Here is a 12060-nt window from a genome sequence, read left to right as displayed (position 1 = left end):
AACGCGGTTTCTACACCCATGTCTGTTGTATAAATCATTTACATTTCATCAGCAAGATCCCCCACCACTTGCCGTCCTGGAATTATCACACAAACTAGAGACCATACAGACGCCTAGTCTTTCCTGAAACCTGCCAAAATTAACATGTCCACTCTCATTTACGGAATTTGACACATGCAGGAGATCTCTGTATTGTTGAGAAGAGCATTGGGTGAGTGGCATGAGTTGAGAACTTCTCATTTAGTCGTCACATATCAGAGAAACTGGAGCAGAATATGCTGCAGTAATTAAGAAAAATAAGAAATGCTATATAGAAAAGGTCTAATACTGATATTCAACCACTCGTCTAATGCTGGCTTCTGTTGAGACTTCCAATGGCTAGTGATAATGAAAGGAGCCGTCAAAGTAGAAATAAAAATAAATTCAGCACATTGTTTCTCAAACTGTGAATGGTTAGTGAAGCCAAACAGAATGTAACAAGAAATGTGCTAAAAAAAAAAAAAAAGTGACCAACTTCAGACATGGCCTTACAGGTCATAAACGTGTCCCCAGTCTCCCTATCCCTTACATCTAGAGCATGTTCTAGTAGGTGTACGGAACATCTTGCTGAGCCTTTCTGGGAAATAGTAAAGCATCCCAGCACTAAAAAAAAATCATTCTATGAAAATGTTTTACCCGAAGCAGTGTAAATCCATACTCCAAGTACTTTGCCCAGGTCTCATCATCAATCTCTAACTCTGTGTGCCCCGCCACTTTGCCTAAATATTGGAGGCGACTGAAGAACGGTCAGGCAAGACTACCCAATACCTGAAACTTCGGGAGTCATTCACTTTGTTGGGTCTGAATAAATCCCCAACCAACTCGGCTGAACTGTAGACCTCAAATAGAGAGAGGCTATTGAGAACATAAACCATCTGTCTATGAGGGAAGCTAAAAGAGACTTCAAGGAAAGTATTCCCAGAGCAAATCTCTACAACTGACTTAACTCAATCCTGATCCCAAAAAATCTCAGATTTAAAAAATATGAATCTTTGCCCACTTCTTAATGGTAGAGGACGCAAGACAGGGAGAAAGATAGGAGCAACATGCAAAGGGAGTTTTCAGCATGAATCGCACATATTTTGTATTTGCAGAAAAATTGTCAATTCAAAACAATGATGTTCGACATGGTCGTATACCTTACTTTCTTCTGCATTTTGGGCTCATTAATGTCCGTCAACAAACTGGCTATACCACAGCAGCGTTATCAAGCATGATCAAACTAAGACCCCTGCGTAGCAAAGCGACGTAGCTGAACAGCAAGAGACACAGAGTAATAAGTCCTAATGCATGGGAGTGCCAAACCGCCGTCCATCTTAGACAGTTGAAGTATCTTTAAACTAACCCTGAGAGATTTGATATCCCATATAACTGTAGACAAGCATTTGCAATGCAATAGGTCTCGCAGTTACGCGAGTTTAAGCTATTGACATTGTAAATAACAATGCCTTTTATTTAGGTTTTTTTAAAAGAAAACAAAAATAAAAAGGCATTGTTATTTGCAATGTCAATAGCTCAAACTTGCGTAAATGCGAAACCTATTGCATTGCAAATGCTTGTTTATACTCGGATGATTGTTTGTGTGCAGCGCCATGTTTTAGCTGTCACCCCATGCATCAGAGAAGATGGACTGCGCGCGCCACGCTCAACCGGAAGTGACCTTTGTTTGCGACAAGGTTCTCGGGTCAGCCGCGGTAAATGAGGGCCTCCGGTGCATCAATGCCTGCCTGAGGGTGAAATTTCAAGCAAATTTATTATCGCTCAATGGCCTTTGGACCGCTTCCCACCATCAAACACCATGGCAGCACTCGGAACAGGAAGAAATACATTAACTGGAATCTGATAGTTTTAAAAGGTTACAGCTGCCCAAATATAATTTAATTTCGCACTTGCCCTTTGAGGGTTTGGTGTATATTTTCATTTTACGACTGTCAATGATAAAGCCGTTAGGGTTCTAAGCAATAAAAACAAGCATTTGCAATGCAATAGGTCTCGCATTTATAAGAGTTTGAGCTATTGGCATTGTAAAATTACAATGCCTTTTATTTATGTTTTGGTTTTAAAACAAATAAAAGGCATTGTCATTTACAATGTCAGTAGCATAAACTCGCATAAAAGCAGTGTGCGGCGTGCAGCAGTGTGCGGCGTGCAGCAGTGTGCGGCGTGCAGCAGTGTGCGGCGTGCAGCAGTGTGAGGCGTGCAGCAGTGTGAGGCGTGCAGCAGTGTGAGGCGTGCAGCAGTGTGAGGCGTGCAGCAGTGTGCAGCACTGTGTGGCATGCAGCACTGTGTGGCATGCAGCGGCGTGCAGCACTGTGCGGCGTGCAGCAGTGTCATGCAGCATGCAGCAGTGAGTAATGCAGCAGTGTGCAGCAGTGTCCGGCGTGCAGCAGTGTGTGCCGTGTAGCATTGTGCGGCGTGCAGCAGTGCGAGGCGTGCAGCAGTGCGAGGCGTGCAGCAGTGCGAGGCGTGCAGCAGTGCGAGGCGTGCAGCAGTGTGTAATGCAGCAGTGTGTATTGCAGCAGTGTGTGGTGTGCAGCAGTGTGTGGCGTGCAGCAGTGTGCGGCGTGCAGCAGTGTGCGGCGTGCAGCAGTGTGCGGCGTGCAGCAGTGTGTGGCGTGGTTTGTAAACAACAAGAAAAGCAGACATCCAAGGAAGGGTGGGAGGGAACGAGCATATGGGGTGTGAGTTATAACGAAAGTTAATTGTTGTAAGAGGGGATGCAGGAAGTGACGCCGAGCGCGCGCTGGCGAAAGCAGTCTGCTGCTTTCAAGTCCGATGCCAGATGCCAGCTTTGCGCTTGAATGCCTCACATGCACTGGCCATAAACCGCATTCCTAAAGTCTTGTGCCCCTTACTAAATCTCTCTGAATGCCTGAGGCGGCGTACGCGCAGGAAGTAGCTGGTGGCAAATGGAATGCGCGTGGTTGCGCACGTAACCGTCACCCGATCCGCCTGGGAAGCCTTTGGGAGCATTTTCTGAAGCCCCTACATAAGTCAGCAGTGTGCGGCGTGCAGCAGTGTGTGGCGTGCAGCAGTGCGAGGCGTGCAGCAGTGTGAGGCGTGCAGCAGTGCGAGGCGTGCAGCAGTGCGAGGCGTGCAGCAGTGCGAGGCGTGCAGCAGTGTGAGGCGTGCAGCAGTGTGAGGCGTGCAGCAGTGTGAGGCATGCAGCACTGTGTGGCATGCAGCGGCGTGCAGCAGTGTGCGGCTTGCAGCAGTGTGCGGCGTGCAACAGTGTGCGGCGTGCAACAGTGTGCGGCGTGCAACAGTGTCGTGCAGCATGCAGCAGTGAGTAATGCAGCAGTGTGTGGCGTGCAGCAGTGAGTGGCGTGCAGCAGTATGTGGCGTGCAGCAGTGTGTGGCGTGCAGCAGTGTGTGGCGTGCAGCAGTGTGCGGCGTGCAGCAGTGTGCGGCGTGCAGCAGTGTGCGGCGTGCAGCAGTGTGTGGCGTGCAGCAGTGTTGTGCAGCATGCAGCAGTGAGTAATACAGCAGTGTGCAGCAGTGAGTAATGCAGCAGTGTGCAGCAGTGTGTGCCGTGCAGCAGTGTGTGCCGTGCAGCTGTGTGTGCCGTGCAGCAGTGTTTCGTGTAGCATTGTGCGGCGTGCAGCAGTGTGCGGCGTGCAGCAGTGTGCGGCGTGCAGCAGTGTGCGGCATGGTTTGTAAACAACAACAAAAGCGGACATCCAAGGAAGGGTGGGAGGGAACGAGCATATGGGGTGTGAGTTATAACGAAAGTTAATTGTTGTAAGAGGGGATGCAGGAAGTGAGGCCGAGCACGCGCTGGCGAAAGCAGTCTGCTGCTTTCAAGTCCGATGCCAGATGCCAGCTTCGCGCTTGAATGCCTCACATGCACTGGCCATAAACCGCATTCCTAAGGTCTTGTGCCCCTTACTAAATCTCTCTGAATGCGTGAGGCAGCGCACGCGCAGGAAGTAGATGGTGGCAAATGGAATGCGCGTGGTTGTGCGCGTAACCGCCACCCGATCCGCCTGGGAAGCCTTTGGGAGCATTTTCTGAAGCCCCTACATAAGTCAGCAGTGAGCGCGTGCAGCAGTGTGCGGCGTGCAGCAGTGTGCGGCGTGCAGCAGTGTTTCGTGTAGCAGTGTGAGGTATGCAGCACTGTGTGGCGTGCAGCAGCGTGCAGCAGTGTGCTGTGTGCAGCAGAGTCATGCAGCAGTGAGTAATGCAGCAGTGTGCAGCAGTGTGCGGCGTGCAGCAGTGTGCGGCGTGCTGCAGTGTGTGGCGTGCAGCAGTGTGCGGCGTGCAGCAGTGTATAATGCAGCAGTGTGTAATGCAGCAGTGTGTAATGCAGCAGTGTGTGGCGTGCGATAGTGTGCGGCGTGCAGCAGTGTGCAGCATGCAGCAGTGTGCGGCGTGCAGCAGTGTGCGGCGTGCAGCAGTGTGCGGCGTGGTTTGTAAACAAGAAAAGCGGACATCAAAGGAAGGGTGGGAGGGAACGAGCATATGGGGTGTGAGTTATAACGAAAGTTAATCGTTGTAAGAGGGGATGCAGGAAATGAGGCCGAGCGCGCGCTGGTGAAAGCAGTCTGCTGCTTTCAAGTCCGATGCCAGATGCCAGCTTCGCGCTTGAATGCCTCACATGCACTGGCCATAAACCGCATTCCTAAGGTCTTGTGCCCCTTACTAAATCTCTCTGAATATGTGAGGCGGCGCACGCGCATGAAGTAGCTGGTGGCAAATGAAATGTGCGTGGTTGTGCACGTAACCGCCACCCGATCCGCCTGGGAAGCCTTTGGGAGCATTTTTTGAAGCCCCTACATAAGTCTCGCTGAGCGATTGCTTACGCGATAGCCAGGCGAGACCTAAAAAGGGGAAATATATTTTAAGGCGTACAAGTCTATTTAGTTCATACTCAACGATTGATGTGGCGGAGCAGCTTTTCCAGTTCTTAAAAAACATGCAACATCTGATTCGAGCAGCCCGTGGTGACACTTCAGGGATGACTATAGCTTCACTAGAAGGCTCAGCTGCCCTGTCGCGGGCTTGTGAGCAAGACTTGACTAAGTGACAAGATTAAGTGACGAGATCAAGTGACAGAGCGACGGGCCTCTCAAATTGGATTTCATGAAGCCTTAAGACGCTTATAAAACAAGAAGCGCAAGCAACAAGCCCGGGAGTTGTGTGCGCACGCAAAAAAAAAAAAACATGCGCGCGAAAGGAGAAGCCTGTGCACGTTCACGCTCACATGCACGCAGGATTTAGGCCACTCTGGTAGCACTTTGAAACCCCGCTTACTAAAGGTCTCGCCTGAGCTAGCGCTCAGGCGTGACCTAAAAAACGACTCTCCTGCTTACAAAACAAACGCATCCAATCTGCAGTCTAATCAAGGAAATAGGGAGGAATTTCCATACGGCAAAGAGAGAATGTGTTTTGGTTAAAAGAGGGGCGAGATTTAAGTGATAACTGTCCAGGACAGAATCGAAGTAAAATATCCCAATATATCTCTTGAGAAAGGAATTGTAATTGTGCTAGACATCCAAGGGTAGGCACTCCATAGTCTTGGATTAATTCATTGTGTACCCCCTAATCTTGTATACCTTTGAATCACTAGCAGCACTGTCTCAATATTATCTTTGTCCAGAAGTAAATACAGAGCAATATCATAGGCATATCATTTTATTTTTGCAGCACCGGGAAAGAAGGGGGGGGGGGGGGGGGGAGATACCATTATGAGGCCGTATATATTGAACTAGAGGCTCTATAAGCAAGGCAAATAAAGTCGGGGATGGGGACAACTCTGACTGGTTCCCTGGTGGAACATCATCCCAGCTCATGAATTAGTTATTATTATTGGAGACAACATTTTCATACAATCTGTATATCGACCTTGTGAACCTGGAGAAATGTAAATTTCTCCAGGATTGTAAACAGAAAATCACAACTCTCGAGGACGAACGCCTTCTCTGCATTCAATAAAATTACAGCAGCAGGGATACTATCAGTGGTAACCAGATCAATAAACTAGGTCAAATAATAAGTATTAGCTCTCCGGCTGCAACCCCATCACAGCATTGATACGGTCAGGTAAAATCTTAGTGAAGAGCTTATAATCCATATTTAAGAGTGTTATAGGCCTATATGACGATGTAGCTGTCTCATCCTTCCTTTTAAGAAATTTACCGACTTTTTCTTAAACGAGGGTGGGACTGAGCCTCCGGTCAGAATAGAATTAAACAAAATCAGAGGAAGGCACAAAAGCAAATATAAAACTCCACCTAATGCCATCTTCGGTTGGGTTTTCGAAGAGTTATTATTATCACAATGGGGTAACCCAGTATCCCTCAGAACCTGGGCAGTTTATCAAAATGATACAAACGGTTCTGTCGGGTAAACAGTATTGCTTCTAGCAAACAACCTTCATTGGTTTGTTTATATGAACACACATAAGGACCATAAATAGTTTTCAAAACAGCTTTATGAATTGCATCATTCATGAATAACTACTTACAATGGCTGTCAAAGAATAACCGTGAAACATATTTGTGACAAAGTGACATATAGTGCTCAGTGCTGTGGTGAACGTTGCGTAATATGTACAGTGCGATTTATGGAGGTATCGATAATTTAAAAAGGCCAGAAAAGCAAATATTTGAAACAGTCTGCAGACGGATTGAATAAGTCTTTATGCAGAGTCTTTTCAACTGATCCTTGAAAGAATGTCGACGTTTCAACCCAAGGTAGCGTTACTAGCTAGTCAGTACGGGTCTTCATCAGGACAGGGAGTGACTGCCAAAAAGGAGCCCAACGTAGCTCCTGGGACGGGGTGGACAGATGAGCAAACAGGAGCAACTGTCTCCTGTAAGACGTGGCTAGGAGTCCGGTAATGGGATATAATCTCTCTCCAAATAGGTTCAGAAGGAGTAACCTCTATGTCGTATTAGTGATCCCCCTGAAGTTCCGCAAAGGGAATGAATCTCTTCCAGGCGGCAGAGGGGCAGCAAAAGTCTGGTAACCTCAGAAGGAGCCAATCACACTGAGGTCCTTAAATGCCAGCCCGGCAGGGAACAACTACTTCATGTTTGAACGAGCGCAGGCAAGCGTCCTGTCTCTAGGGAAATCTGTCGGTGGGCAGCTCTCTTATGGCTCCTTTGACCTCAGCAAGGCAAATTAGAGTATCAAAAGTGCTGCTCACTGCTCAACCCCGGAATATGAGCTTCCTGTAGAAAACTCTCTGCAAATGCCAGATACCATGTCCCAATGTCCCCATCATATCATTAATCATATTAGCTCAAAAGTATTTGCCCTATCTTTACATTGTCTATCTCTCCAGTTCTCAGATCCTTTATGCTAACAAGTAGATTTTGGTTGTTTTTTTCTTGGCAATCCAGAAATCTTTAAGAGCTTCGTCCTTTTCCTGCAAGGAATGTAAGGAGCTGGGGTTCTGCTCCGCCAAGGCTATACAATAATCCTCATCGGCTAGCCTTTATAAGCTATCCTGTTTATCTTTATTCTTATTTCTCTGAAACACCAAGATGAAGATCATAGACCCCCTGATTGTGGTCTTAAATGCCTCCCAGACCGTAGTCACCACCGCTTTATGGGAATTAATCAAGAAAAAACATTTGATCTCAGTTGCCAGGGACCAGACATAAGACTAACGGGCCAACAAAGCTCCCAGTAGCTCTCAAATGAAATGTAGAAAATGTTTAGGACAATCACAGAATGGTCTGAGAAAGCCCCAGCTTTATATTGGGAGGCGATATTTGGAATCGTTAAAGGGGCTAGAAAACAGTCTATCCACAAAGTGGACAGGTTTTTTGGGAGTCACAAGAGTACACTCTGGCTAACGGATTTAACTTCCGCCATACATCCTGGACCCCAGCCTTGAACACAAGTCCAGAAAGACCCTTTCAGTATTAGTCTTCTGCTGCCCACGATTTGAATTGAAGTTCAACCTGGGCAGGGTGGGGTAGTTGAATCGCTCCCTATGATGGGTGTCCCAGGGAGATTACATAGCTCCCATGACAGTGACTGAAGGGCCTTGATGTAATCATTGATTAGACCATAAAAGGAAGAAATACTGTACCTGACATTAGAAATTACCATGGGAACTATAATCCAAACCCCCCCTCATCTCTTATGGGGGATGACCCTCAGATGACCCTCAGATAAGGAGCTCGGCAACTAATCACCTCAGCCGCCCCTCTATGACCAGAGTCTGCAGATGAAAAACACTAGCTGACCCATTGATAGTGGAATTTACTGCCTTTCCTCCCTCGAACAAAATGTGTCTCTCGTATGAGGACAACAGAAGGATTGTACTGCTGAAAACTAAAAAGAAAATGGCGTCCCTCATCGGTCTATTGCATTATGGCAGACTACTATGAAGTCAGTTCCCTTATTATCCATATGTATACCTTTCATTTTTTATAATACTGAAAACAAATTACTCCATTTCGCCCTACTAATAATCCCAAAATGTGCACATCCACTGTATCCAAGCAAGTCCTTAGACAAGGGCTTGCAGACACTGAACACCAGGTGCTCGAAAGCCAAGCAAAGGATATCTAGCCTGGAGGACATCCAACAGTCATACTCCGTGTTCACTACCAAGCTCCTCAAAGATATGCAGCTAATGAAGGATTAGGTAGAAGAATTTGAGAATAGATCCAGGCAATCAAATCTGAGACTCATTGGGGTCCCGGGATCTTTGGGCTAGAATCAAGCTTTGTCCAATGACATAACTAAAATGCTGCCCAAAAAATGTTTTACTAGATTCACGTACAGATCTTTCCATTGCAAGGGCCCACTGAGTCCGCCATACAACCCCTAGGGATACTGCCAGATCTCAGACTTTTCTGGTTTGTTTTCAGGATTTCACAGTACGGGAGAAGATGTGCAAAAGAGCTATCAAGCTGAAAAGTATGGAAGTGGGGGATAATTTCTCATTTAAGATGACATTAGGTTCTTGATTTATCACACGGAAACAAACATCTATCCTCAATGACAAAGCACACAAACATATATAGTACTCTAAACGCATTCTAACCTACACTGCTATGTGTAGGGAAAAATTTAACAAAATCTGTTAGGTGTTCCATATGTTTCAGGCAACGTTAAACTTTGCCATCGAGTTCTGTTTAGCTAAGATAAGGTAAATTTCAGCTGATTGTATGAAGTTATTGTATGCGCTTTGACTAAAGGATCTCCTCAAGATCAATACTCTCTTCAATACTTACCAGATAGTCCCAAATAACTTTCTCCATGAAAATGGACATTTTCATGTAGTTTTTGCATTGCTGGCATTTGGTCTTAGATTATCAATGTTAGACCTACAGGAATACTGGTTAGTCCAAAATTAATGCTTATGATGTCTCATCTTATCTTTGTGGTGTGACAAAAGGAGGTTGCAGTACATAAAGTCTACTATATGATGGTCTAAATCACAAATTGGGTTACAATGCAATATAATCACAGAACTGTCCTCAACTAGGGCATGGCAAGGAGTATGGCTTTGAGTTTAGGAGCAAAATGCCAACTACTTACCCAGCCTTGGCATTACAGCCCCAAGAAACTGTTCATCTTCCTGAAAGTGATTTTCTTGCAATGATTCCAGCAGTTTTTGTAAAATGTCTTGGGGAACCTTACATCCATTTCCCTTAAGCTCAGTAAAACGGGTCAATCGAAAGCCCTTGTCCAGTTCATAACTTTCAGGGTTAAAGGATTCCCGGACAGACATGGTTTATAAAGTTTCACCACGTTTGCTTTATGGAGAAAATTGATTTTCTCCCTCCTCAATCTGGCAAAAAAACACAAATAAATGTTGTGAACATAAAGTGGAGAATAGTGTGTGCACAAATAAGAGTTTAAAAAAGATGATCTGTAATTTTCTAATAATTAGGAATCACACTTTAACAACGTAAATATGTACAACAATTCAACTTTTTTAGTTTGTTTTCAGATCTCTCGTGTAACAGACACTAGAGTTAGCGAGGTAGGTTATTTACAGATTGAAAAAGTAAACACAATGAGTGAAAGTGATAAAAACATTGGTCAACTGCAGTCAGCGAATGTGTAAATTAGAGGTGCAGGTCTTAAATATAATTTTAGAAAGCTGTTGGGCACTTTAAGCAGGACAGATCTATTTAACATTTTTACATTTTACCCATATCAATATTATGAGTGTAACATCTTGCCTGCATAAAATCTGCATCATTCATCACTAAAGAAAAATATGGTAGATGTAGATTCTATAAGACTGAGTTGGTCAAAAGCAACATCTTCTCCAAAAAAGGTTGAGAGAAAAGTAATGAAAGAGCACATTTATATATGGCAACATATTTGTTGTGGCAAAGATGACACAGGTACACAGATCTCCAAAGCCTACACATCATATTCAAGGATCAACAAATTCTGAAGCTATAAAGCAAAGAGATATACATTTTTCAGACAGGGAACTGAAGCTTTACTCTGGAAATAAGAACAAATGGATAGAGAATCTTTTTGCAACTCGAGGAGAGTCACAATGAGTCATAACCACATAAAAAAAAGAATTACATCATTAGTCCCTTTACAAATAAGGTTCAACTTTACTTTAAGACAACAAATAATTTAATAATTTTATGAGGAGCGTTCATATTGCTGCAGCACTCTTCGTGATTTACTCCTATAAAAGATCAATAAAACAAGTCAATTTCCACTTCAAAAAGTAAACAAGACAACTGTGACTGTTTGGCAGCCACAAAAAACATTGTTCTCCATAAGATACAGTCTTCATTTCATGGCAATTGCTATCTGTAGAGGAGTGTGGTGCAAACTGAATGCTACTCATAGATGTGAAGTTAGCTTACGATAAACAGCAACTTTCAGGCTAATTTGACCGGCAGATATTAGTCTACCAGATCCAGTTACAGTGCCTTATAGGGTACCTACAACAGCCTGAATATAAAATGGCAATGTCATTTTAAGTTATTGTAGGGGACTAGGAGTATTTCCCTTCATTTTTATGACAATACCCTTCCCTCTCTCACTTGTTTTGTATATATTTTAAGTTACTGTACATGATCTGACTTGTATTTTTGGGGTCAAACAAGGTAAGAGTATGTTGTATCTTTAAAGAAGTGCAAAAGCAACAGTTTATAGACAGAATGCAGAACAGTGTCATACATTCACCCCAGTACAGATATCTGGGCCTAAATCCATCGTTTTTTTTGCTCACCATGCCATTCCAGTTGAACCCAGCCATATGCAAATCAGTCTTGACCCTGTGCCTCATGGGAACAGTCCAGCCCGAACTGCCAATCCAGGTCTTCCCTGAACTGGAAACAAGCATCCTAGGACCGGTTTCGGGGTTTCACCCCTCTTCAGCCAGAGGCACAGGGTCAAGACTGATTTGCATATGGCCGGGTCTAAACTGGGGTGGCATGGTGTGCAAAAGAATGATGGATTTAACCCAGATCTCTTGACTGGGGGTGAATGATTTGTTCTGCATTCCGTCCATCAATTGTGTGTCTTTTGTATCTTTAAAAAAAGCATGGCCAAAAGAATATGCACCCACCCATCGCAAAACTCTTTCTGCCTGCCATCAGAAGACTGTTTGCATCACAAGTTTAAAATAACCTACTACAGAGGACAGACTCCTTGCAAGGTTCACAAGACCGTATTAGATACAATATTAAGTGCAGTACTATCAAGAGGTCAAACAAAAGAGTCAAAGAGACAGTTTACCAGCAATTGAAGTGGCTACTTGCTGGTTTTCCAGACCCATGTGGGACCTAGCTCAACCCATTTTTTAGCGATTCGATCAAGCGGTTGGCTGGAAGGCATTTAAAGAAATTACCATTCCTGGCTTTGTCCATTTGTGAATTTCGTGCTTCTGAGTTTTTCGTTTTTCTTTTATTTGCTGAGTGACATGGGCTACTGGCAGTGTAGGATCACCATTCTTTATAAGCAAGAACTTGACACTGGGATAGGAAAGATAGGCCATAGCTGAAGGCCATCACAAGATTAAGCTCCTTCAAGATCAGTGAAGCTTACCACTTGAACAGTAATACTCAGACACAG

General features: G+C 44.7%; 1 protein-coding gene across 4 annotated transcripts in view; it reads right to left on the bottom strand.

Annotated features, from left to right (window-relative positions):
- SEPHS1 (selenophosphate synthetase 1) overlaps positions 1-12060 on the bottom strand; it is a 326681-nt gene that overhangs the window by 265613 nt on the left and 49008 nt on the right. For all 4 annotated transcript variants that reach the window (XM_085652954.1, XM_085652953.1, XM_085652955.1 and 1 more), the window contains exon 2: positions 9544-9796. In XM_085652954.1, coding sequence (XP_085509080.1) covers positions 9544-9736 — 193 coding nt within the window. In that variant the 5' untranslated portion in view covers positions 9737-9796. The remainder of the gene's footprint in view (positions 1-9543; positions 9797-12060) is intronic.

The sequence above is a fragment of the Triturus cristatus genome, chromosome 4_1 (genome assembly GCF_964204655.1).
Source record: "Triturus cristatus chromosome 4_1, aTriCri1.1, whole genome shotgun sequence".
In the NCBI taxonomy this organism is placed as follows: Eukaryota; Metazoa; Chordata; class Amphibia; order Caudata; family Salamandridae; genus Triturus; species Triturus cristatus.
Note: the sequence above shows the minus strand (reverse complement) of the source record. Positions and strands in the feature narration are given on the sequence as shown.